This window comes from Aythya marila (assembly GCF_965140915.1).
Source record: "Aythya marila genome assembly, chromosome: 2".
Classification (NCBI taxonomy): Eukaryota; Metazoa; Chordata; class Aves; order Anseriformes; family Anatidae; genus Aythya; species Aythya marila.
The window spans coordinates 47,854,107-47,881,765 of NC_139043.1; the positions used below are offsets into that span (position 1 = coordinate 47,854,107).

Sequence of the window (27,659 nt, forward strand, 5' to 3'; positions counted from 1 at the left end):
ATTGCTGTAATGCCCCAGACAAGCACCTTCACCTAGCAGGAACTGCAAATGCCAAATGCCTCTGTGAGTGCAGCTCTGAAAGGAGCTGACGAGGCACTGGGAACTCAGAGCTACACAGGAGGATGGGCTGCAGCCACACTGCTTGGCTGATATTTTTGTAATTATTCTGTTTTATAATTGAAAACCCAAAGCTTTTCATTCTCTCTAGCAGTCCCATGAAGATGAGTCACCAAAATGAAGAGCAGATGCTGCACAAAGGAAGCACTGAGAGTGAACCAGGCAGTGTGTTTGGGGATTCCCATGGAGCACACCCTGCCTCAGGACCCTGGTGAGGCACCTGTAGAGCAGTGGTGATGGTGATGGGGTGGCAGCAGTGGGACGGTCCCTGTGGGAGGTACCTCTGAGCCCTTGGGACCCGCAGAGGGCTGTATGAGCCTTGGTGAGACACCTCCTCATTCCAAGACACTTGGTGGTATTTATCAGCAGATGAAAAAACATCATTTCTAGTGCCTGGCGTTCCTCCCATTGTGAGCTCTACTGCTTGCATTTCTGGTGCCCCTTGTCCCCTGGGCCTTTGTAAGGCCCTTACCATCCAGGTTGGAGAAGTGATGTGCATTACACAGATGCAGGCAGAAAAAAAACAGTGCTGTGAGGGGCAATGCTCCAGCACAGGAGACTTTGAACGGCTCCTGCTGGTCCTTTTTATGCCTGGGATGGGTGCCTGCCTTATGGACTCTGAGCTGACTCATGGCCTTCTCCACAAAGAGGCAGCCACTGTCACAGGGCCATGCCCAACATGGCCATGAGCCTTGCTTTCTCTGCACTTCAGTTTCTCCCCCGTGAGCAGCAGTGACTTCCTCCTCAGCAATGTGGAAGAAGCAAGCCTGTTCAAGACCCCTTCCCAGAGCTGGGGTGCACAGAGCATTGGTGGAGGTACCCCTTGGCAAGGGAGTGCCCCACGGCCAGCGATTTGCCAGGGGAAGGCTTGAGCCCACGCCTGGGCTCATAGGCTTTGCCAAGCTGTGATTTTTTAGTGAAATAAGTGGCTAGAGGAAATGGAATAAAATTCAAATCAATTATGCTGTTCAAAGTCAGTCTCTAAATTAATCCAATTATGCTGCAGCAATCTTTGCTTAATGCCTAGGAGCTAGGAAAAGATTGTTAAAGCGGTGGTTTGGAAAATTAGTTGATAATGGCAATAACCAACAATGGAAGATGCTATACTGAAAGTGAAGTGGCAGAGTGGGGGATAAGAGAGGGGAAGAAAACACTCTATTATTCATACTTCAAGTGAAGTATATTGCTTAGCTATTAAAAGATAATGCACCAAAGCTAACCAAACACAGTGCTGCCCCAGATCTCAGCGAGGAAGAGGATGAAGCTTGCTTATCACTCTTTACTAAGGGAACTTCTCAGCACTGTTATTATTGAAGTACAACTCGTTACAACTGTTCCACAGTGGTCATCTTGCCAACATAATCTCTCTGCCTCTGTCAGGCAGGCTACTAAAAGCCAATTTTTATGTTTTCAAAATTTGGGCTTTGAATCAACTCGGTAACACAGCTCAACTTCAGGACATTGATATTTGTAACATAATCGGCCACTTTGGACTTTCAGTTTGGGTCCTGAACAGACTAAGGGGTTGCAGGTGCAAACAAGAATATACTGCTGCTTGAATTAGTCAGTTTGTGTGCACAACAGCTAAATAGCTGAACTTGGACCTTTTGAAAGAACCAGTGAAGAACTGCATATTAAATCAAACAAGATGGGACATGAAAAATATTTTAAAATATTTGGTCCAAAATGCCTATGTAATGTATAGCAAACAGGCAGTGAGAATTTGGCTAATTGCACAAGTTTTGATCAGAGCCTTTATCTCAGGTAGTCTTTACAGTGGAAAAAAATGACCTAAATCATGAAGAATGCTTATGAATTTTGTAAAAGACCTATATCCATGCCTCTATATCAAAGTCATTAGTATCTGGGGTGGTTTGCATGCCTTTAAACCCAAATGTCTCTGAATCTTGGTCTATTTTTTTGTTATTTTGTAGGATAATACACAGCTAGACTTTATTTCTGAGCCCTAGCTCTACTCTTCAAACTATATTGTTCAGATCCTCTCTGCTGGAAAACAGATGCATCCACCAGTGCCTGATCTCACATATCAGAACATAAAGAATATATTTATAAGACCCTCTGCTAAGAAAATGCTTGAATGTAATTTCCGAGGCAAGATGCTTACTTGTTAACACTTGAAGAACCTGTTTCCAACACTGCATCCCACATGCTGCACATATATATGTTTTTTATTGAGCTGTGCTGAGATTTCACAAAAGACTTGAAGGAGTCTCAGTTCAGCCCAGCTGGGAAATTTGTTTATACCTTTACAACCCCTTGCCTCAAGACTACAATTCATAGCCCCTCACATTCAAAATTGCAAGTAAAACCTCACAAAGGCATTAACTTAGCTTTCAGAATGACCAGGTATATATGTTGCTGCTATGCAGACAAGTCATACTTTCAAACTTTGCTTCACAACCTGAAGGAGACAGAAGAAAAAATGTATTTTCTTAAAGTGCAAATTGAAATTCTTAAAGTTAGTGGACTCCAGAAACCACAGATCTAGCTAGAAAAAGAGTTGGTAACCTGAGGTTTTGTAGCAAAAGCATGTCTTGCAAGAGTTACAGAGCCGCATTTATAGATACAAATATGCTAAATTAGATTGATTAGCTAAGTACCTTCAAGCAAAGCCAAGCAAATATAAAAACACAAGAACTAAAAGCATCGAGCCTTTAATGTCACAACAGGAAAATCTGAGCAATGAAGGTATTTTCTCTGTTGTGCTCTCAAGGTCTCAAGATGCTGTATTCTTCCACAGTGACCCAGCAATCTTTCTTGAGTTGACTTCTGAGTTTCTTCCACTTGTCCAGGCAGCAGTGTGCAACAGCTTCCAGAAATGCCAGAGAGCACCTTCTCAGCCAGCACAACCCTGCTGGAGGGCTTCAGGGCTCATGTCAAGGGAGCCAGGGCAGTTTTCACAGGGCAGGATCTGCCCCTTCGGAAATCTGTAACATCCTGCAGCACTAGAGGTAATCACAAAGACAACAAGCAATAGGAGGAACCTGCAAAAACAAGACATTTTTATAGACCTAATAACAAGGCCTGAGTTTCATATGTGGCCACTGGGAAACTGGATCCAAATCCAAATCCATTGCAAAGACATAAGGATAGGGAGCTTGTAGGTCCTCGGTGAGCACTCTGCACCAGGTTAGGTGCACCAGAGGTGAACAAGCTGTAGCTCAGTAAACCATTCCTTGCCCATATGAGCAGCATTTTTAGTGTTTGCTTACTGAAGGATGCACGAAAACATCAATCGTTTCTGTGCTGCTATTAGTGCCACAGCACATGAAGTGTCACGGCAATGAAACATGGCTAGGTAATGTTCCTTGAACATCTTAAATGTTCATTGTGCAGATGCTGCGCCACGGTTATAGAGTTCTTGGGTTGGCTTTGCACACCACCAGCATCACTGCAGCCTGGACACAGGGGCAAGTTCCTTGTGCCTAAGGTAAGATCTGGCTTGGCTGAGAAGGATGTGGCACCTATTGGATGTGAAACCTGTTAGCTCAGAGTGAGCAAAAAGCAGCTGAAGGCACCAAGCAATGCTGTAGTGACATACATGATACAAGATGGGAAGAACACAAGAATTACTCACAGACTACTCAGCACTGATGCTGTGTCCGCTAGTGCCTTAGCCTCACAGTTGTCAAAGGCAGGCAGTTACAATAAAAGTAATGAAAGGTCACAGCAGACATTAACCCATGCTGTGCACTGGTTTGTACCCATTTTCGGGCAGAGTGTGCACAGATGAGCTGAGCTGCTTTCCAGTGATAAACCAAATCAGGAGGCTCTGCTGGAGGGCCTAATCACAGACTTTGGCTCAAGTGACAATGACAGTAATAGGTGCTGGGCCAATACAGGCTTGCTGAACTGCAGTCATGAGCACATGCTACAGAGGGCAATTTTTAGTCCAATGAACTGCTGTTTTGCCATTCTGCTTTCTCTCATGGATCAACAACCCTCTTGTGTAATGAAACAGTGTGCAGCCTTTGTTCACTGCTTCAGATTTCTCCTCCTCCTGTCCTTAAAAGCATCCCAGGTTTCTGACATGCAGACATTTATCACACCTAGCCTGTTTGTGTGGACAGGCTACTTTAAATCACAATCTTACAATCTTACAGAATAAAACCATTAAACGAAATCCCAATTCTAAATCCAATGCACAGCTCATAGTTATCAGAAATAGTTGTAGATTGTACCTCAAGCTGGAAAAATGACTGACTGATATCTTCCCTTGCCTGGTTTGTACATTCAGATTAAATGCATGCCAAGCACAGCCTCTGTTGCAATAGACAAGTTCTTTTAGACAACGCGTAACTTTCGGACTGTTGAGTTGCTTTTCTCTTCAAGTCATACAGTCCACCTGGGGCCTCTGCTTTCACCTCTTATCTGACTTCTGAAGTGTAAAATGCAAGAGAAATTTTTAAGTGTAATGTAAAAAAAGGAGTGCTGGAAAGTGGTTTGAATTACTGACAGAAGGAGCCAGTGGAGAGGAAAAGGGGGGGGAAGCTCACCGTGTCACACAAACCAGCTGAAATGATATTTCCACCACTGAGAAAAAGACAATGGTCAGTGAAGCAGACAGCAATTGTCTTGGGCAGTGCTTGAAGACACGCAGCCACTGCTCTCAGATGTGCTTGGAGGTGCCACTGTTTTCCTGAGCAGTCCCTCGAGTGAGAGCCAGGGAGGATGCCTCTGGAGCCAGCAGGGAGCTGCTGTGCATGGGGTCCTGTCCCTGCACTGGGGTTTCTGTGTGGTCTGAGGGGCTGGCTAAGGATTTGTATTCAAGGCCAGAAAGGAAGAAATGGGGAAATAAAATGGGACATTTTTCATTTGGTATTCTGTGTCAGGGAAAAGAAAGCTTTTGCTGTAGGTTGCAGCTATAAGATTAGGCGAGACAAAGATGAGTTACTAAAACATTTATTCACCCAAGTGCATGCTGAGTTCTCCAAGGACCAAACATATCCTCTTAATTAAAACAGAGAACTTACCAAGGACCATTTATATAGGCACTAAGTGGCACATCTAATACTTTTGTCCTGAAAGGGTCATACACATCCATAGCAGTAGATCTGAAAATATAAAAAGCTTTTATGGCTTCTTTCTATACTCCCTGCCAAAAAGTACCGGCACTTGGTCTGAAGGCAGCACGATGAGGAGGAGGCTGTTGCCTCCAGGCTTTGCTGCTGACAGTTGATCAATAGCAACAGTGGGCGGTGCTTTGGTGAGAACAGCTTGGCTGTTGTGAAAGAGTGACAACATCCAAAATCTGAGAGACGAGGCAGGCAAACACTCTTGGGGGTGCTGGTCTCTTGTAATGAAGGGACGTGGAAGGGAACTCAGCTCTCTGGGGTGTTCTGGGAATAAGTAGGGCATTTTCTTATTGTTCCTGTGAGGAGCAGAGAGGAGATGCCTGCATTGCTGAAGTCCTGCAGCAAATTCAGAAAAAGATTAATGTTTTGTCACCCCGTGTTAAACCAATGTGACTTTGCAACACACTTGCTGTCTACCAGCTATGGTGAGAGTTTGGCTCTGGAAGATACCAGCGGGAAGGTGGGTAACTAAACAGGGAAGCAGAAAGGATGCACGAGGAGGAAAGCCTCATCCCATTTCCTCTTCCCAGTCCCCCCCTCGTGAGACACACTGACTCACAGCTGGCAGCTCAGTGGAACAGGGCAGCACATAACGAGCCCCAGACATAGATGTCCATCCCATGTATGTGGCCACAAAATGCACTGTCGTGTTAAAGGTTAATATTTAAAGCACCTCCAAACCTATCCGATTGCTAAATCATTCCATCTTCTTCTTGGGGCGGAGATACTTAGAAATGCCATATATGCTTATGTCTACTGGATGAGGTTCCGTGTCTTGTTAGGAAACAGAATTAGGAAAGAGAATGAGAATTCGTCACACAGGAACCATCCTCTGACAAGGGAGCTCTTTCCTGTGGAAATCAGTCACAACTCATTACTGTGACAGCACAGGCACTTTGGGCATGAAAACTACAAGGTAAGAGAACTCCAGTGGGTTTAAACAGTGCCAGAGCATCTCAGCAACGCAGAGTAATGCAAACACATCAAACCTGTCTCCTGCTGCATGAACAAACATGATCTGTGTCAACATCAGCTCCCACCTTGCCAAGTAAATTGTCTTAATATTCTGGGCTTGGGGTATACGAACAAAGCCATTGTGCCCTGAGATCAGGCCACAGGTTCTCTCTGTTCCTCTAGTGAAAAGAGAAAGTGCCACAATACCGTGAAATAGATAATTGGCTGTACCAGAAACAGCGCTTATGCAAAAACACAAGCTTTTAGCTCATTTCTGCTTCTCCACCGTTCTAGCAATTCTGCCCTCCAACCAAATGCTTGGCAACCTTCTCAAAACTTGTTTTCCCATATGGAAATTTCAAGTGGCTCAAAAAATGCCACCACAATTATACTAAAATCTACTTAATAATTCCTCTTTGGAAGAAATACTGGAATGTGTTAAGAGATGCATGTGATATATGCAATAACAATCTTGCTCATTCTTTTTCCCTTGCACATCCCCTCATTAATCACGAAAAAAGAAAATCTTTCTTATTGTGACGGGGGTCTGAGCACTGGAACAGGCTGCACACAAACTGCAGAGTGTCCGTCCTTGGAGTTACTCAAAACCTGCCTGGTTTTGAGTCCTTGGCAACCTACTCCAGCTGATCCTGCTTGAGCAGGGGGCGTGGACTAGATGAACTCCAGAAGTCCTTTCCTAATTCAGCCACGACTACGGTTCAGTGATTTTCTCTGTGTATATGCACATATTGATGACAATAGACAGTTTTTGTCCTTTGAGGAGAAAGATCACAGCAGTACATGTGTTCCCCTTGGAGCTCCAGGAAAGCAGCTGTCCTAGCTTTTGGTGAAAATGACCATGCAGCTGCTGGGAATCAGCCAGATGAAGGATGGGCACGTAGACCAGAAGCAAGGTGAGTTTTTTCATTTGTCATAATGATGTGTATGACACTGAGGAATAAAGACGTTCCTCCCTCCACATGAAAGCATTCACAGAGGGTATTGTCCAAGTGCCTCTTGAACACTGACAGGCACGGGACATCAGCCACCTTTCTAGGAAGCTTGTTCCTGTGTTTGACCACCCTCACAAAAGAGAAATTTTTCCTAATGCCCAGTCTGAACTTCCACTGGCATAGCTTTGTGCCGTTCCTAGTGTGTCCTGTCATTGGTCACCAAGGAGGAGAGACCAGCAGCTCCTTTTCCACTTCCCCTGCTCAGGAATTTGTAGAGAGGCAGTGGTTCCACTAATCTGTAACATTTGGACTGCTGTCGCTGTTGTTCATACATATAAAATAAAGATAGTCTAAGACTCTTCATTAAAAACAACTGTGGGAGGTACTTGCCCACCTGGAAGAAACTGAGACTTACCTAGACCAGCTTTGTGAAGTGACCACGTGTGCAACAGGTGGAGCACTGAGGACTTCATCCTCCTGCTGCTCCCAAGCAGGAGTACCTTACCTGCATGGTCACGAATGAGAATTGCCTTGGTATCTGCTGGGTTCACTGCTGGGGATCACAATGCTGGACCAGGAGCTGGGAGAGCAGCAGTACACCAGGATGAGGAGGATCTTGCTGATGGGGCTGTGCTGAGGGAGGAAACCTTTATGTATAGGCCTGTTTCTGATGTTTCTATGGGGAGAACAGGTAGGTGATGTGATGACAAGAAGAGGCACTACGTGAGCTGTATGTTCTTATACAATGCTTCAGGTGGGGAGCCAGTTTCTAACCCAATGAAGCGTATGCCAGTCCAAGCCACGAGCAGACAGTTTCTTGAGGAGAATGCTGTGGGAAACTGTGTCAAAAGCCTTGCTGAAGTCAAGATAGACCACATTCACAGCCTTTCCCTCATCCACCAGGTGCGTCACTTTGTCATAGAAGGAGATCAGGTTCGTCAAACAGGACCTGACTTTCATAAACCCATGCTGACTGGGCCTGATCACCTGGTGGCCCTGTAAGTGCCGCATGATGACACTCAAGATAATCTGCTCCACGAGCTTCCCTGGCACTGAGGTCTGCCCTCCGTCCCTTCTTGTAGATGGGCGTCACGTTTGCTAGCCGCCAGTCGACTGGGACCTCCCCCGATAGCCAGGACTGTTGATAAATGATGGTAAGTGGCTTGGCCACTCCTCCGCCAGTTCTCTCAGTATCCTCGGGTGGATCCCATCTGGCCCCATCAACTTGAATACATCCAAGTGCCGTAGCAGGTCGCCAACCATTTCCTCATGGATAGTGAGGGCCACATTCTGCTCCCCGTCCCCTTCCACCAGTTCAGGGTACTGGGTATCCAGAGAGCAACTGGTTTTGCCACTAAAGACTGAGGCAAAGAAGACATTAAGCACCTCTGCCTTTTCCTCATCTTTTGTAATTAAGTTCCCTCTCGCATCCAGTAAAGGATGGAGATTCTCCTCAGTCCTCTGTTTTGCGTTGATGTATTTGTAAAAACATTTTTTGTTGTCTTTGATGGCAGTAGCCAGATTGAGCTCCAGATGAGCTTTGGCCTTTCTAATTTTGTCCCTGCACTGCCTCGCAGCATCCTTATAGTCCTCCCAAGTGGCTTGCCCTCTTTTCCAAAGATTGTAAACCCTCTTTTTTTCTCCTAAGCACAAGCCACAATTCTCTGTTCAGCCAGGCCAGTCCTCTTCCCCGCCAGCTCGTCTCTGGGCACGTGGCGACAGACCGCTCCTGCACCATTAAGATTTCCTTCTTGAAGAGCGCCCAGCCTTCCTGGACTCCTCTGCCCTTCAGAACCACCTCCCAAGGGACTCTGCCAACCAGTGTCCTGAACAGTTCAAAGTCGGCCCCCCGCAAGTCCAAGACAGCGGTTTTACTGGTCCCCTTCCTGGCTTCTCCAAGAATGGAGAACTCCACCATTTCATGGTCACTCTGCCCAAGACAGTTTCCAACCACCGCATCTCCCACCAGTCCTTCTCTGTTTGTGAAGAGAAGGTCTAGCGGGGCACCTCCCCTGGTAGGCTCACTAACCAGCTGTGTCAGGAAGCTATCTTCCACACTCTCCAGAAACCTCCTAGACTGCTTTCTCTGGGCTGTGTTGTGCTTCCAGGATATATCTGGGAAGTTGAAGTCCCCCACAAGAACAAGTGCTGACAATTTCGCAACTTTTGTCAGCTGCCTGTAGAACTCCTCATCCGTCTCCTCATCCTGGTTCAGTGGTCCATAACAGACCCTCCTCCAGGATGCTTGCCTTGTTGGCCTTCCCACTGATCCTAACCCAGAAGGACTCAACCTTATCATTCCCAGCCTCAAGTTCCATGACATCAAAACTCTCTTTGATACAGAGAGCCACACCACCACCCCTTCCGTGCTGCCTGTCCCTTCTGAAGAGCCTATAGCCAGACACTGCAGCACTCCAGTCCTGAGAGTGGTCCCACCACGTTTCCATGATGGCAACCAAGTTGTAGCCTGCCTGCCACACGATGGCTTCCAGCTCCTCCTGTTTGTTACCCATGCTGCGTGCATTAGTGTAGATGCACTTCAGTTGGGCCATTGCCTTCTCTCCCAGCCTTGCCATTGTTCCCCCTGGCACAGCTTCAACAAGCCTTGTTTCAGCCCCGTCCCCCTTCTTACCTAGTTTAAAGCCCTCTCAACGAGCCCCTCCAGCTCCTGGCCCAGGATCTGTTTTCCCCTTAGAGATAGGGACCCATCTGCGGCCATCAGGCCGGGTACCAAGTAAAGCGCCCCATGGTCAAAAAAACACAAAATTTCTGTGTTGGCACCAGCCTCTGAGCCACGTGTTTATCAGGTGGGCTTTCCGTGCCCTCTCTGTACCCCTCCCTGCCACTGTAGGGATGGATGAAACCACCACCTGTACTCCCGCTCCATCCACTAACCGTCCCAGTCCCCTAAAGTCCCGTTTGATAGCCTTCAGGCTTCTCTCTTCAATGTCATCGCTGCCAGCCTGGACTATTGAAAGAGGATAACAGTCAGAGGGGTGAATCAGGTCGAGAAGCTTTCTGGCAATGTCCCTGACCCTGGCCCCAGGGAGGCAGCAGACTTCCCTACAGGTAGAGTTGGGTTGACAAATAGGGCCCTCTGTTCCCCTGAGAAGGGAGTCGCCCACAGCAATCACCCTTCTTTCTGTCCTGGTGGAGGCAGTCCTGAGGCGTGGAGTCGACTTCCTTGCCCTAGGCATCCTCCTGGGTAGACTTTCTACCTCTTCCTCACCCACCAGTCTCTCAAGCTCCAGGGCCTCAAACCTGTTGTGTAAGGGCACCTGGGAAGGTGGGGCCGGTAGGGGAGGGCATCCCCTGCGATGTCAAGCAGGGACCTGTCTCCATTCCTCCTCAACTCCCAGGTCCCCTCCCTTTGCCCAACAGCAGCAGGGCAAGGGGTCCACCCCCATTTGGGGTGTCTCACCCCAGTACCTGTCCTTCAGGCCCCGCAGGGAGTTGCTCCACCAGTCTATCTCCCGCTCACACTCCCTGATATCCCCCAACCTCTGGACCTCCTCCTTGAGTTCTGCCACGAGGCGGACCAGGTTGTCCACCTGCTCGCACCTCACGCACACAGTCTCTCTGCCCCCCGCAGGTGGTAGCAGCAGGCTCAGGCACTCCCTGCACCCGGAGACCTGAACTGCCGCAGTTTGGAGCGGGCAGTCGGTCTGGGTGTGTACAGACTTCCTAGAGAGCACTGTGCCTGGTGTACACCACCGTTAGAGGAGGTGTTCGTATGGGCAGGGGGGAGCGCTCTGCCCTGCCTGCTCACCCTGCCGCGCTTCTCCCTCCTGATGTGCCATGCCCATAACCATACCTTTTCATGGCATCAGCTTGACTAGCAGTCTTAGCTACTAGGGAAAATTTCTCCTAAAAAAAAACTGTTTTGAATTTGTGCTTTTGCTTTTTAATTAAAAGTGGTTCACGAATGTTTACATTTTGGATAAGCTTGATTTAATAATTTATGGGAGACTTCTCATGCTGAATTTTCAACTCCATGAAATTATCCACTTCCTTAATAGGACTACTATATATTCATTCTCTGACTTGTCATCTACTGCAGCGTTCGCTGTAGTAAAAATAGGCAGAACTGAGAAATCTTTAGGTACAGCTCCGAGTTTGAGTGTGTGGATTTTCACACTTGTAAGACAGTCACCTATTTTACAAGCAGTAGTGCCAAGAAAGAAACTTGAGACTTTGCACCCTCTGCAGAGGATGTTACTACCTAACACCGAGAAGACTCCAAGGCCCGCTCCACATATGCACAAAACCTGACAGGGGAAGTATTTGCGTACTTGGTTTTTCACATCTCAGTGTCAAGTGACAAGTTCCCTCACCTTCCCCTCCTCCAGCACCTAAGCACAAAGAAAAAAAGCTTAGGCCACTACCCAATGCTTTTTGCTTTCATCACAGGTCCTCAACACATCCCTACACAGAGCTGGGATGCCTTCCCATTCTCTTAAGAACTGCTTAGGGCAAATCTAGAAGGAAAAAGCAAAACTGTCAGCCTTTAAATTGAACTGACTGCTTTTACCTGTTCTTAAACAGCTGTCAGACATCAGAAGCCATCCTTCCTAGTCAGCAGTGCTAGTATGTCTACAGAAAGCTTAATGAAGCATTGTCTGCCTCTTCTATACTCACTTCCATGCCTGGTACCCCTTTAGAAAACAGCAGTGCTCAGTAAATCCAACAGGAGCCCAGGCTTCAGGTCTGCTCTGAGAGAGCCCTTTCTGGCAGCAGGTCCTTGATAGCTAGCTAACACGCAGATACAATGATATGTATGATAGATATATGCAAGTACAATGATCAAGAATGTAAGATAAAACAACTAGTGAGGAGATGTGGGTCATTTAATAAAGAATTAAAAGGTTTTCCACAAGCGCATTTATTGCCTTTCCTAGGATACTCCTGCTTCTCAAGATGTTAGTGGGAGTGGCCACTTCATACATTGAAAGGCTTCTTCTGGGGACTTTGGCCATGGCATTCAGCTTTGTATCTACTCAATTTTCAGTTTCCATTTCTCTCCCCTGTCTGTACAGAGTCTGGTGACCAGTTTACTCAAAGCAGGTACCAAAAGGAGCACAATTCTACTTTTAAACAGCAAGCAAGCTGAATTGCTGGATTAATCTGACAGTGAACAGTGCTAATGCCTCTCAAAAAAAAACCATATTTGGTCCCCCCCCAACACCCTGAGGATTAAAGAGCTGGGGTTATTAGAGCTACCTGAATAATTAATGTCAAAACAAGCATTGTCTGTGATGCAAGAGTCATTAGGGAACTGCTAGGCTGTAATCCTGGCAGTGTGCTGCCTGCTCCCTGTGGCCTCTGGGTATGGTACTCATTGTAGTCTTTTGTAAAATCCATAGAGACAGAAGAGTCTTTGCTGGTACCAGAGCCCTAGATAGATGGGGTCTATCACAGTCTGGAAGAGAGTTCTTGCTTGGTGTTTACACAAGGGTCCCAGACAATACTGGGTCTAGCAGAGGGCTGATCGTTTTTAGGATTCTTGCCCAGACAGACGCAAATAGTAGTTAAAGCAAAAGTGGCAGCCATAAAGTAAAACTGGGAACAGGATACAGCCTTTCACACCAAAAAGCTTTTCAAATTGTGCGTATGGAATTGCTCCACTTAGCACTGAGACAGCTGGCTGCGCAGGAACGTGGTACCCAACGAGCAGCTTAAACCAAGATAAGAACATCATCGAAGTCATAGCAATCTACCGATTTTGTTCCCTAGCTGTGTTTATGTTCATAGCTGTGTCACTGGCAGAGACCATCAGCCAAAATGGTTCCCTGCTGAAATTCATGTTGTGAAATCATTTGCAGCATCACAGTGACCCCCAAAGTTGGTATTACTTCACATTATTTCAGCTAGAAATTTAAGAAAACACAGAAAATACCCACCAGCCCTGACATTTAGTTTAATGGAAGGGAATCATCCTCCGCTATCTGGGGAGGCTGCATTAAAGTTGCTGAAAAAAATGTTTTGACTTCTGTTAGATTTTTTTTTTTTGTGCAGTATTTTTGTTTGTTTTCTGTTATACAGTTTAGCTCACTTGGAAAAGTCCTGCTTGTTTTCATGAAAAGCTTAGGAAACAGGTCAGTGTAGGCTTCAGTTATGTGGTACCTATGTAAATGTCCAGGAAGTTTAATATTTTATTACTGAGAACATTTTTATCTCATGGATGCTGACCTTGCATTCTGAAGTGGAAAAGCAGTATTAACCTGAGAAGATTCTCCTGTTTTCTCTCTCATCCTTTTATCATCATTATGAAGCTTTAGGAACTAGCCTGTTCTTTGTAAACCAGCAGAGTCTACTGAAATGTTCTCTCAGTTGTACCGTTAAAGTGGCAAAACTAAGCATTTCTGCACCAGAAAGTACTTTTAACCATAACATGTGAATTAATGAGCATTCTTTTGCTAACAACTTTTAAAAGAATGTCTCTCCAGTTGCTAACCATTGAGAATACACCACAGTTCTAGCCTCAAAAACCCCACGCCACAGTAGTGACTCTTACAGTATCTTCACAGGTCAACCAAAGAGAGAGGAGAAAGTGTCATAATATAACAGTTCATGTACCAAAGAAAAGGTAATTTTCCGAGGTAGTGTTTCTCTTCTCTGGCTCAGTTAACTCCCTGAATCTACAACTTCACACTCACTTTCAGTGTTTTTCATCATTTTCATGCACAGTACAGGAAAAATGATGTGCAAAGGGGCATTGTAGTTGGCAGAAGCAAATGAACTCTTGTTACTCACTTCTGTGATGCAGGAAAGGGAAACGATCTACAAAATGAATTTTTATTAAATGAAAGAAAATCTGTTTTGTGGGTCAAATATGAAATAGAATATACAAAAACTTTACATCAAATCTCTTTTCAAAGAAATTAAATCCTATCTAGACTGAAGCAGCACTCGTTCTTTCCAAGAACACAAATGGGTGAATATGCTTCTTACGGCAGTACAGGATCACACAGTATGCTGTGCTAAATTTCTGGTTACAGAGAAGACAAGTTAAAAAACTAAAGTGTTTCCCTAATGAACCCAACTATTTCACAAAGTAACTTAAAAACATGACTTCTGATCATTATGTACTCTTTTAGAAGCGAATGACAGGTGGGTCAAGTGCAGAGTTCACAAAGCTTGCATATCACATTCTCTGTTTCTATACAAATATAAATTGTTTTTTCTTTTTTTTTTTCTTTTAAAAATCCTCTTATATTTGATAGCATTTATTCATGGAAAATGACGATCAGTTCATCAGGTTCCTGCTGTATTACTCAGACAATTCCATCTACTTTATCTCCCTCCCCCCCCTTTTTTTTTTTTTTTTGAAGATTGTAACCAATAAACCACAAACTGCAATATTTTGAAAAGTTGTTGCGTTGTTGCATGTTAAATCACAAATTTTTGTATTACTTTTTTGTAACTGTACTGTACATGAAGGTTCTGCAGAGCTCATAACATGTCTTTGGCATAGCACACCAAGTCCCATTTAATACTTTTTTTTTTTTGTCTAAAAAAAGGATATTTTCCTTTAGTAAAACACCTTAAAAACATCTATTTCTGATTTTGTAAAATAATGTGTCAACTCTTGTGTTGCTTTGCAAAATATACACACATATTTTGGAAAAACATTGAGTACTGACATAAGGGACTCATCTGAAGTCTGATCTGCTTATGATAAGTAAAATATAAATACAAACTCCGTCTTCTGCATGAATGTCACATGAAGTCATTCAATTCAGCTTCAAGTGCTGCTGCCATTTCATCTGCTTCAGAACTGCTTCCTTCCTCATCTTCATTGCTAGACTCTTTACTGGATTCACTGGCAGCATCATCTTCATCCAGTTTGCGCTTGTGACCCCTGGAAGGGTAGACGGAGAGAAAGTCTGTGAATTGAGGTATCTGATTGCTCTTTCAGACCATTATTATATGACAGGAGGAAAAAACAAAAAAAAACAGGACGAAAGGACTCCACTTTTTTTTTTTCCAGGGCTAGACAAAAAGGTAAAGCAATTACTTTTAAGAGGTCTAATTACTACCTCCACAATTGATTTTCTAATTGCTGCTAGTTACTGTCTGATGTGGGTGCAAACAAAGTTTTGCTAATTTTATTTCTCCCACTTCTCCAAACAAAGAATGAAAACAAAGTATAATGCTTCAAAAAAAAAAAAACAAAAAAAAACAACAAAAGACCACCCAACACAGTTGATTTACTTTCCTCTCACATACCAAAAGAAAGAAAAATATACCATATGAATGAGAGAATACCAAAATATATATTTCAAAAACATATGACAAAATAACATTTTCCTTTTAAAAAACAAAACAAAACAAAAACAAACCACCAACAACAAAAAAACCTTAACTGATCAACCATTCTCACTGCATTAGCATCTAAACTTGCACGCTTGCAAACCTGGGATCTGATTCTTCTCTTTTATGTCTCTTTGAATTAGCACTGCTGGTCTGAACAACACATTTCTTCGCATCTCCAGAGAACTAACCAGATTAAACAGGAACCTTATGTGCACCACACTCTGCTGAAAGAATCATATTCCTGGTTGTGAAAGATCTCAGAGGAAGATCTAATGCTTCAACTGGGACATAGCCATAAGCAAAAGAATTTGGATTTGTGGAATCCTAAAATCTCTTTTCTTTGCCAAAAGGTAATTTTATATCAGACATATACTTCTGAGGCAAAAATAAAAGTTAAGACTTTCTACAGAATTCATAATGAGATGTAGAAATACCTTCAAAAATCCTTTCTTGGTCATTTGATCAAATTTCAAGCAGAAATATGTGCAAAGCGGGTCTCTCCTAAATAACTGTCCTTTTCAGCAGCAGGTGGGGTTTCATTAAAAACAATGCATTCACTTTCAGTAACAAAGAATTAATAAAGTATCTTTTTGGAAAAAACAACAATTTAGCCATTGTTCCTCTACTTCTAAGAGCATAGAAATGTATCATTACAGCAAGAAAGACCTTTGATAAATACCAAGTTGAACCTCATATACCCAAAGGAAACAAATACAAATATTGTAAGTCAAGTAAGAGTTTCTAAGCAAAACTGAAATACAAAACAATTTCTATTTATACGAAGACATTCTTACTGCCATTTTTCCAGAAATATTAGTTCTCAGAAGCCTGGACTACTTGTCTTGTTGGCTGGCTCAGCCTGACCTTCCCTTTCTTAGCTCTTCAAGGAAACTGACACAATGGGTTGTGAGGCCAGGAGGAAAGTCTGAATCAAAATGGTAAGAGAACAGTACTGTAGCACCCTGATGCTGCACCAGTGGGACCAAAAGATACACAGCTGCTGCTTTACTGATTACCTCATCACAGTGATGTTAGGTTTATTTTTCCTTCGGTACAGGGTGGTAAGAGCAAGTCTGCAGATTACATGAAGCTGGAGGAGTGGCTGAGGCACCAGAGGGCCACGCTGCTATCCAGAGGGATCTGGCCAGGCTGGCCAGCGTGACAAGAACCTCACGCAATTCAACAATGAGAGGTGCAAAGCCCTGCAACCTAGGCACCAACCTGTGCTGGGGGCTGCCCAGATGGAAAGCAGTTTTACATAAATTGACTTGGGGGCCTTGATGGACACCAAGCTGAACATAAGCCAGCAGTGTGCACTTGCCACAAGTAAGACTGCAAGGGTATCCTGGGCAGAAGTAGGCAAAGTATTGCCTGCCAGTCAAGAGAGGTCTGTTTGGCCCTGGTGAGGCCACACCGGGGATACTGTATCCAGCCCTGGGCTCCCAATGGCCCTAATACAACAAAGGGCCATAAAGATGGTAAAGGGACTAGAGGATCTTTCCCATGAGGAAAGGCCGGGAGAGCCTGGATTATTCAGCCCAGAGAAGGGAAGGCTGAGGGGGGTCAATGTATATATCAATGTACGTAAATTCCCGAAGGGAGGATGCAATGAGATGGAGCCAGTGGAGTCCACTGACAGAACAAGGGGCAGTGGGCACAAACTGAAACACGTGAGGTTCCTTCTGAATATGAGGAAGCACTGGCACAGGTATCCCAGAGAGGTTGTGGAGTCTCCATCCTTGGAGATCTCCAAAAAGCCATCCAGGTCCTGGGTAGCTTGCTGTATGTGCCTCTGCTTGACCAGGGGGTTGGACCATTTGACTTCTGGAAAGCCCTTCCACACTCAACTGTTCTGTGATTCAGTTATTTTGTGAGTAATGACCCAGCAAGTTATGGATTCAATCTGGGGTGCAAATTCTTAACAAGGAAAAATGGGGTGAGGTAAAAGCATTTCCCGCAGGTTTTGCTATCTCAACTCAAATGCAACCTGATGAGGGAATCAGAGTGCACAAAAGTCAAGCACAATACAGAATAAAAATCAGCTTCTCAAGCATATTGGTGGCTTTTATGCAGGCTGCATTAGCATACAGTTCAGATGAAGAAGTGCCTAGGCTAAAAATGCCCAGTCAGAAGGAATCTTAGCACATTTCCATTAAAAGTTATATAAACGTATGGAGCTTGAATTTCACTTGCTCACTTCTCAATGATTTCAACCTTCAGAGATATAGCACTATTTTAGTCATCAATGATACTATTAGCTGGAAAAAAGCCGATTGCATATTAAAGAAGAAAAAGAAGGAAAAAGTTGTTTAACAGGTAGTGGATCAGATGCATACATGTAGTGCTAACTAAACAGTAAGATAAATAAAGACATGGGGGGAAACTATAGCACAACATTCACAGTTCAAAATATTCACCTGTTACAATATTATAGCTATGGAAACTGATGGTGTTCTGTCAACCGAAAACCAAAAGGTAGTCTGACAGCATATACTGCAAATGCTGTGAGTTTGTTCATACCTAACTCAATAGCAAAGATTCCATAGAAAAATATCTATGAAGAAACCAGTATTTCATTGCCAGTTGATTATTTCCTAAAAATGTTAGGAACTGTTTACTGAAAAATTAAGGGAAAAGCATTTGAAGTTACTAGTCTTTGCAGCAAACCCTCCTTTTTATTTAAATCCATGCCATAGCAACTACATTTTGTTGAGGACAATCAACAAAATACAGGGACCTGAAATACTCAATTAACTACTTAATTTTAAGAATGATGTACAAGTCTACAGGAAGACTTTCCAGAAAACTTTAAGGGAACGTCCTGACATAGTTCCATCCCTCATTCAGCTGTACTAAACATCACCTTTGGAAATGCAAAAGATGAATGCTATTTTGTCAGTCCTTGTTCTTTTGAAAACATAGAATGACAACTCTATTCAGTCTAGATATGAAAACTTCTTCACTGTCTGGGAGGAGAAAAAAAACAAAAAAAAAGAACAAAAAATAACAGAAAAACAAACAAACAAACACATCTGAGTTAATCCTCTGCTGTAAGAAAGGAAAAATCTCTCCAGAATGATTGCTCTTATTAAGATATACAAACCTTTCACTACTTGTGTACTGTAAACCACAGCTGTACAGTTATTCCAAAAGTATCTAAATACATATTTTGAAATAAAATGCAAAGCTAACTCTGATAAAAAAAATATGGAGTAATAACATCAATAATATAATGCTGCTTTTTTTTTTTTTTGAATTTGGTAAAGAGCAATAACATCATATCAATGATTACTGTCTTCAGAGTAAAGCAGTATATCCCCATGGCAGCATATTTATTAAGAGAACAAACAATATAAAATGTATGTTTTCCTCATTATTTTGTGCCCACTCCTTGTTATTTCAAGCTTCCAAGACATAGTGCATAACACTTTTGTGTGGCAAAAGTTATGCACATAAAGAATTCCTTCTTAATATTTAGGAAGTATGATTCATCTCTACGTTATAGGTTTCCATTAGCCTGATTTGTATTTTTAAATGCAATTTTGCTTGACTTCTATTAGACAACAACAACAAAACTAAGTATTATTAACTTCACAAACAATTAGGTTTTCCAAAAGACTAAACTTGGAACTTTAAATACCTGACAGCTCTGTGAAAAACCTGTACAAGTCATATTTCCATTGCCTATGCATTAAATATTTTTCCATTGTATAATCAGTCCTAGGAAGCCCACAGATATACAATTCTAGACTACAGCTTTCCTTCCTATGGCCCAGTTCATCTCAAACTCTCTGAAGCCAGAATTCTCAAGTCTCACCTCCTTTCTTTAAATCATACCAAAAGAGGCATTATTTTTTTTTTTCTTATCTGGGATGGAGAAATCAGTTTAAAAGAGAACTGCATTTTCAGAAAAGAAGTATTTAAATGAATTAGCAACATATTTAAATAAACATCAAGTAGAATCCGTGATGATATTAAAATATAAAACACTTAATTATAAATGCAAAAAAGTTATTTTTAGGAAAATTTAATCTACAGAATGCTACTGAGCCCTAAATACACTTAGTGGTACTCCAAAAGTAGAGAAAGGAATAGAAGAAACTACATGTATGAAGTTGCAATTGAACATTGTGTACGCATGTGAAAAATAAACCATGAAAAAATGCTTAAAATAAAAATGCATTGTTAGAACTGTTAGAATGATCACTACAATATGATTGCAAAGTACTATAGGTCAAATGAAAATTCCATTCTCTTAGTTTTCACTCAAATTTAGTTCTCTGGAAGAGTCATAAGAAACAAAGCAGTGAAAGGAAGTTCAGTATTTGTTGCTTCTGTCATCCTTAGTTTGTAGTTAGTTGAAAATAAATAGTGTTGGACTTTTTTTCTCTCTGTTAATTGAAAAGCAGATTCTGTCAGGTCTGTTCAACATCTTAATGGAACCCTTTTAAGAAATACAATGCTATATTAAAATAGAAACATCTAATAAGCAAAGCAACTAGAAGAGGAACACAGCACGCTTGCCTGTCTAGCATGAATGTATTTTTATGAACATTCAAATTCAGTAACTCAAGGGCTATTTCCTTGTAACCAGCAAATCAAATACTGTCATCTATTAAATTCAATTTCTCAGTGTATATTTCCTGGGATAGCTGAAGGCACACATAAGCCACACTAGCAGTTTAAAAGTGGCAAAATGAGAAAGGGAGACGCTCCTTTCAATGAAGAAAAAATCCTTCTGTACAATGTGGTTGCAATACTCATGAGGCACATAGCAAAAGACACTTCTGTGGAGTGGGGACTTAAATCATCTACATTTTACTTTTCACATGCTTGGCTGATAACAATGCAAGGACGAGTCCCTGCAATCAGCGTATTTCAGAAGTACATTATGTTAAGCTCAAGTTTTCTGCAAAACCTGACTATGTTTTTCCAAATGGAAAAGCCTAGTAGGAGTTCGTATGATTAAGAAGCCACTCACAAGTTGGTGATCTGTCCATTTTAATTTCTGGTTTTTATCCCCTGCATTAAGAAACAGCACTGCCTTTCTTCTCTCAGTGTTTTCAGAACAGGCTTTAAGTAATCATTTTAGTTGTTGATATATACTGCTGTTTAGCAGCCATTACAGTCTGTCAGGGGTCAAGATTAATGTACATTAATTATTATGTGAAATGTAAAGTACTTTTAGAACTCTTTAGGGAAACTAGAGGGTTGTAACATATTAGCTATTTTTCCTGATTGGAACAACATTGCCTTCACAATATTCATGTTAATGTTCCAAGGTCTTAATAGTGTCATGGAATGAACGATTAAAAACCTTTGCTAATAGTTGTTAATGTACTTCTTGGTTTCCTTATTCTCAAGAGATATTTAAATATCCATATATTTTACTAAGGAAAAACCTTAATTGTTTAATAGCTTATAAATTGCAGTGAAGCATTCATCTTCACTAAAGGGAAAAATGCTGGCTAAATTACTTTATGGCCAGGCAATTCTTCAGAGGCTTCGTGTCAACTTTCTCACTGGTATGTAAATTAAAGCAGTATGTCACCAGTTTTCCTCATCGTGAATTTTATGTCCTCCTTTATCTCTCACCACTCCTTTCAAGTCACAGTTGCACACGAATATTAATATTCGCAGATGGCTGAAATGGGGGTGGTGCTAATAATAAGTGCTTAAATATTTGCCCAGTGCTTGGGGAGCTGTTTCACTGATGAGGGGGAACAGGATACCAGAGACTGGTACAGCTGATTGCTCCTGTGGAGAAACAGAAATAACTCCAACTCCAAAACCATCTGATACTTAGAGGTTTTTACCATCAGCCAGAAGAACTGGAACAGAGCACTATTTGTGGCACAAGTGCTCTGAAGTATAAGATAGAGTGAAATGGTTTTCTTATTGTTCCCCTTGTGTGAAAAGGGACCAGACATTAAGAGCTCAGGGTGGGTTATGAGAACTGGTCAGAAATTAATACTTTTTTTTTTTAATAAAAAAAAAAAAAAGGTAACATATTTTGAGGGTATTACAAGAGATCTTCACTTCCCTTGCCCTCCTCCCCAGCATGTCTAATTGGCTGGCTTTAGCTGTTCACCACCAAGCCAGATGTTTCTTTTTTGCTTTGTTTTTTTCCAAATTAACTCAGATTTCCAGTCCTCCCTCTCTTCCTACGGCAATCTGGCAAGCCAAGGTAGAGCTGTGGATAATACTAGATGGCAGAACAGTAACACGATAAAACCTTAAGCAGACAAAGCTAGGAACGCCCAACTCATTTCCTTGTTTCTTGCAGCCTTCATTTCTTCAAACATAAACAGTACTTTTGGCAAATTTTTGATATAGGTAATATATCAGTAGCACCTCTCCCAGATTGGCTACAGAGCCGGTATCACCTAACTGCTCTTTGTGTATTGTTCTGAAAACTCTCCACTTGTACCTGCAAGATTGTTTTGAACAGTCTCACAGACAGGACTCTCAAGGGGTAGTGTTACATATTAAGGATTCCACCTATGTGGGAGCTGCTCAGTGTCAATAGCCAGATTTCCTTAAGTTAGGGTTACACTGGGATCTCATCAGCACTCGTTCTACTCCTCTTTCACCTCATGCACGCCTGCTGCAGGCTTCTAAGTCCTTGTCGTGGGCTCTTCTGACTCCCAGGTAGCTTATGTGTACCCTTTCCTTCAACTCTGACCCCAAAGATGCTCATTTTACAGTTCATTTAACAGTGATATGCTACTTAAAGTAAACAAAAGACTTGCTCTTGATTCTAAGACAAACTCATCGTTACTGCAGAAGCAAAAGAAAAACTGAGCTAGATAAAAATCAGGCATGTTCACCTGATTTTTTTGTCTCATTAGTCTAAAATGCTCCCTAAGCTCTATGCTGGGGTCCTCTAAGGTGGCTGAGACCCTCCTCTCTGTGCACAGACTCTTCTCCAAACTGAAGAAGTGTTGCTTTCAATGCTTTGCACTTTTTCATCTAGCTCCATAGTTAAAAAAGAATCCTCTGCTGAAAAGCACATCTCTTTTCTCTGTCCTTTTTCTCTGATTTTGTGAATGTCTCTCATCACTTTTCAGGCCTCACTGTTTCTATCTAAAAGGACAATAACAAACACTTGATTTCTATAGTCTACTTCTACAAAATTCAGCTGTTGTGGACTGGTGCTTCTTGCAGATGCATTATAAAAAATTATTTTTCCTCAGGCTCTAGCCACTCCATTGTCCCAGGGTAGAAGCTATTAGTTAATGGCTCTGCTGTGATAAAAGGCACTGACTACAGAAAGACTTCTACTTCAAATGCATTGAAGCATTAATGATAAATCAATTTCATTACTTCACCCAGAACTCAAGTTACACAGATTCACCAAATCATTACAAATGGTTAAGAGTTCGAAAAAAAGAAAACATAAGAATAACAGCAATTCCTGTATACACTTTAGCAGTTATTAGAACATTTCAGGAGAAAAGGAGAAGAAGGTAAATACTCTTAAATCTTGACAACCTACATTACAGTTCCAAACTGCTGCTGCTTTATAAACTAGAAAAAAAGAAATACTTTAGATTCAGTTCATTTTCCAAATACTAGCACACTTCTTACGTGATGTCTAAGTGAAGCCTATTTAGTACTGAAGTAATCAAGAAAATAAGGATCTCTTGTAACAGCTCTTCCCTAATTCTAGTAAGAGATAGAAGACTTCAGATCACCTCGTCTTCCCCTAAGGATTAGGGCAGTTAGTACTTGTGTGTCGTGCAGACTCCCAAGGATAGGACATAGTATTGAAGTAGGAAAACCCATAAAGAAAAAATGGCATCGATGTTTTAGTTCATTTTAATGACTTCTCTATATACTAGTTTTAAAATTTGTTACACACTAGTTTTAAAATTTGTTACTGCAAACACTAAGTATAAGAGAGGTTTATGCTATTTTTCACATTTCCAAAGAAACTTCTCTTCCCAATCTCAACTGTTTAATCATTACCTACTAACAGGTGTAACCTCGGTTATATTATCTGCAGACACAGACATTTGCTGGATAATACTGCATTATTGTATAATACATCTAAACAAGTTTGTATCAACAAAGAACAAAATGTATCTACACGACTTCTAGGCATTACAACAGGGAGTAAAATAAGCCAGAGGCAAATGGTCACTCTAACCTGATTATTTCAAAGGATTTCAGACTTTCTACCTGATGTGACCTAATACAAACACAAAGCAATGACTGATAATTGCCTGCACTGCAAGAAAAGCAGTGCTGTATAGTTGACATGCCTTTTAGCAATTTGCAGTGATGTGAACCCTTCATATTGTAGAAAGAAATGTGAAGATAGCACAGAATCATGTTAAAATGCCTTGCACAAGTTGAAAGTACCAGTGTTCAGCTTTTTACTGAATAATGATAAAATATTTAGGGAACTGTAACAGCATACTTTGTTCTTAATGTAATATTAACCATATTTAGGTTATAGTTAAAGTGAAGAATACCTTGCTTATTAAACCACCAGGTTCTACAGAAACTTGGCAAAAGTGGTATCATACCCATATGGAGAGAGAATTGCTTTGGAAAAGAGTATTCCCAGCAAAATGAGAAAAGTTTTTAAAAAAATCCTGCTGCTATTTAAATTTGATAGATTTGAATTGAAAAAAACAAAAACAAAACAAAACAAACAAACAAACAAACAAAAAAAAAAAAAACAAAAAAAAACACACCATGTTTTAAGGATATGAATTCTACCAAGAAGCAACGTATATACAATTGTTTAAGAATACCATCTAACAGAAATAATTCAGACGTTCTCTCAAAAAAGAATCGTCTTGGGAGAAGCCAGCAAAACCCAGTGACATACTGCCAGTTCGCTTGAAATTCAGCTATGGCACCTGTCATGTTCTTTTTTTTTCCCCCCTGAAATCTTACTAGTGATAATACTGAAGTTTGTAAGGATGAGAACATTGTCACAGACCACACTATAATAATCATCAGCATACTCCCATGCTAATTTCATTCTTTGGCTGCAATTATGAGCAGGCTGCTCCTGGAGGCCAAGGAAGCGTTGACATTGCAGGCTAGGGAGCACAGCCAGCCCTCTGAGGACAAGTGCCAGGGATATATGATGTGTGAACTGCAACACTGGGCACATTTGTCACTTACAGTTGCTGGAGTGGCCCATCTACACTTTATAAAACTGTCTTGAGGCTAACCCAGGCAGTGGGGCAGTCTTCAGTATCACAGAATCACAGAATTTCTAGGTTGGAAGAGACCTCAAGATCATCGAGTCCAACCTCTGACCTAACACTAACAGTCCCCACTAAACCATATCCCTAAGCTCTACATCTAAACATCTTTTGAAGACTTCCAGGGATGGTGACTCCACCACTTCCCTGGGCAGTATAATAAAGCTAGTTGCTTCGTGCATTAATTCTGCACCAAGGCTTGCTTGGAAGGGACAGGGAGTTTTAAGATTGTATAATTAGCCTTTCTAAAAGACTCAAGGATAAGGATATCTATTTTAGAGGAGAAAAAAATTGCAATAGAAACTTAGCAGCTTGACACTTTTAGCAAACATGCATAAGCTGTGCACTTCCTCCTTGTAGGAAACAGAGAAGTAGAAGACCCATTTCAGTCTCATGATCTAAATGTGAACCAGCACCTCAGTTAATTTTAGCTCTACTTAATAGTCTAAATGTGTGAAAGTTTACACTCTCGCTGTTCTCTCCTGTAACTTCTTTTTCTTATCCAGTTAACGATCTGATGCTTTCCAAAATGCATGTTTCTCTTTAACTAACAGATACTGTATCAGGCCTTTGAAATACCTCATTGATTAGCAGCTCAAAGTATTTAGAATCCTAGAATGGTTTTGGTTGGAGGGGACCTTAAAGATCATCTGGTTCCAACCCTCCCCCTGTAATGGATAGGGACACCATCCACTAAGAGCAGGCTGCTCAAAGTCCCATCCAACCTGGCCTTGAACGCTTCCAGGGAGGAGGTGTCCACTTCTCTACGCAACTTATTCCAATGCCTCACCACCCTCATAGTAAAGAATTTCTTCCTTATATCCAATCTAAATCTCTTTTAGTTAAAACCCCTTGTCCTACCACTACACTTGCTGGTACAGTCCCTCTCTAGCTTCCCTGTAGGCCTCTTTTAAATACTGGAATGCCACTGAAAGGTGTTCCCAGAGCCTTCTTTTCTCCAGGCTGAACAACCCCAACTCTCTCAGCCTGACCTCGCTGTAGAGATGCTCCAGGCCTCTGATCGTTCAGAATCTATAGGCAGCAGCGACAAAGTAAATGATGTCCTTCTGTGATTTCTCCTGAGGTGAGAGAGTATCTCTTGTGCTACGTATCAGTGATGTGTGCTTGCAGCCTTAAAAAAAAGGACTTTCAGCTTAAACAGACGAATAAACATGCTTTTGTTTTCCTATTGATTTATGCATCTCTCAACATACAACAAGGTATATTTGCATTTCTCAGTAATCTTTCAGGATAATTTTGAGAGTTTGATTTTGTTGTAAGTGGGAACTAATTCGAGTATTGGAACATCCCCCTGCACAATGGATTTCCATCCTGTTCTCTTGGGCATTGATTAAATTTCTACACAGAACAACTATTTTACAAAGGAGAAAAAAATCAGAATACAGTCCTGACAAACATTATATTATGTATATTACATATACATATGTATATATATATGTGTGTGTGTATATATATACAAGTATATATATATATTTAAAACAAAAGGGGATTTGAGAAAAAAAATACTAAATCTAAGAGCTGTATTACTCCGTGAAAACTAGTTTATTCTGAGCTTAAGCCCTTTCCATCACAGCACAGACAGTGGCATTTTAGAGGACTAATCATGCACACGCATCATTTACAGTACTTCTCCGGCACCCTACTTTCTGGTTAAATAAAAATCCACATCTAAAGAGTTGCCTGCTTTAAACAGCCTTTTCCTCATCCACCGGGCAGGTCACCTGGTCACAGAAGGCAATGAGGTTGGTCAGGCAGGTCTTGCCTTTCATGAACCCATGCTGGCTGGGCCTGATCCCCTGGTTGTCTTGCACACGTTGTGTGATTGCACACAAGATGATTTGTTCCATCACCTTTCCTGGCACCAAGGTCAGGCTGACAGGCCTGTGGTTCCCCAGATCCTCCTTATGACCCTTCTTATAGATGAGCGTCACATTAGCAAGTCTCCAGTCATGCAGGACCTCTCTGGTTGACCATGACTGCTGGTAAATGGCAGAAAGTGGCTCGACAATCACATCCGCCAGCTCCCTCAGCACCCTCATGAAATAATTACCGGAAATCTTATGATCAAGTGAAAAGTCTGATGCTGAACAAGTCTTAGATTAGACCTGCAAAGATATGAAATCATGCACAATTTCCCTGTTATGGGATCCAAGTGGTAAGTACCTTGGGACACATCTGAGAGCCAGCAGATTCTGAGGAGGCAGTATTCACCTGTGGTGCTTCCTTGTCCTTACCTCTTCTCCTCTCAAATACATTTCAAATCATTTGGAAAAAAACCAGCTGTGTGCTGGTCCTGTGTTTACAACAGTACTAGAGCACAACGATGGGCAGACAGTTAAATCACTTGCTAAAATATTTACTCTTCCTATCCTTTTCATCATCCATTGCCTTAAATATCACTCAAAATTATTTGGTGCTTTCTGTTGTTTTCCAGATCTTTCTAGTACCCCTTCATTTTCCTGAGCTACCACAGCCTCCTTCTGGAAGAAGGAAACAGCTTTTATGATATATGGCATTTGTAATATGTTGCTAGTCTGATGCTCATATCCTTCCAGTGACAGCAACCACAGAGAGAAGCAAAACTATCTTTTCAACTAGACATGGAAAAGCACAAGGTAAACCAATTACACGCTTCCCAGATGTTGAGACACCAATCATAATCAATCATCACATAGTTTCTAGTGTTTTACAGACTGATGCATCAGCAATCACAGTACAAAAACAAACAAACAAAAAAAACACAGCTAAACAAACATGGGCTATTAAGAAGATGTGACACTAACAGATAGATCTTTGTAAACCTCCTGAAAATTTGAACCGCTTCTCCCTGCACAACTCTCCATACTAGTAGACCATGGAAAAGGCAGAAAGGCTGATTGAAGTTTCAGATCAAAGTCCTACAGAAATCAAGGAACACAAACATCCACTGGCTTTACTTCTAGGTGAAACATTCCTTTTGTTCATCTGGACTTCTC

The 27,659-nt window shown here is 41.9% G+C and overlaps 1 protein-coding gene across 1 annotated transcript in view; it reads right to left on the minus strand.

Moving 5' to 3' along the window:
* Positions 1-13,907: 13,907 nt before the first annotated feature.
* Positions 13,908-27,659, minus strand: part of CTDP1 (CTD phosphatase subunit 1) — an 87,536-nt gene continuing 73,784 nt past the window's right edge. The window contains exon 13 of the mRNA XM_082752888.1: positions 13,908-14,981. Coding sequence (XP_082609014.1) covers positions 14,840-14,981 — 142 coding nt within the window. The 3' untranslated portion in view covers positions 13,908-14,839. The remainder of the gene's footprint in view (positions 14,982-27,659) is intronic.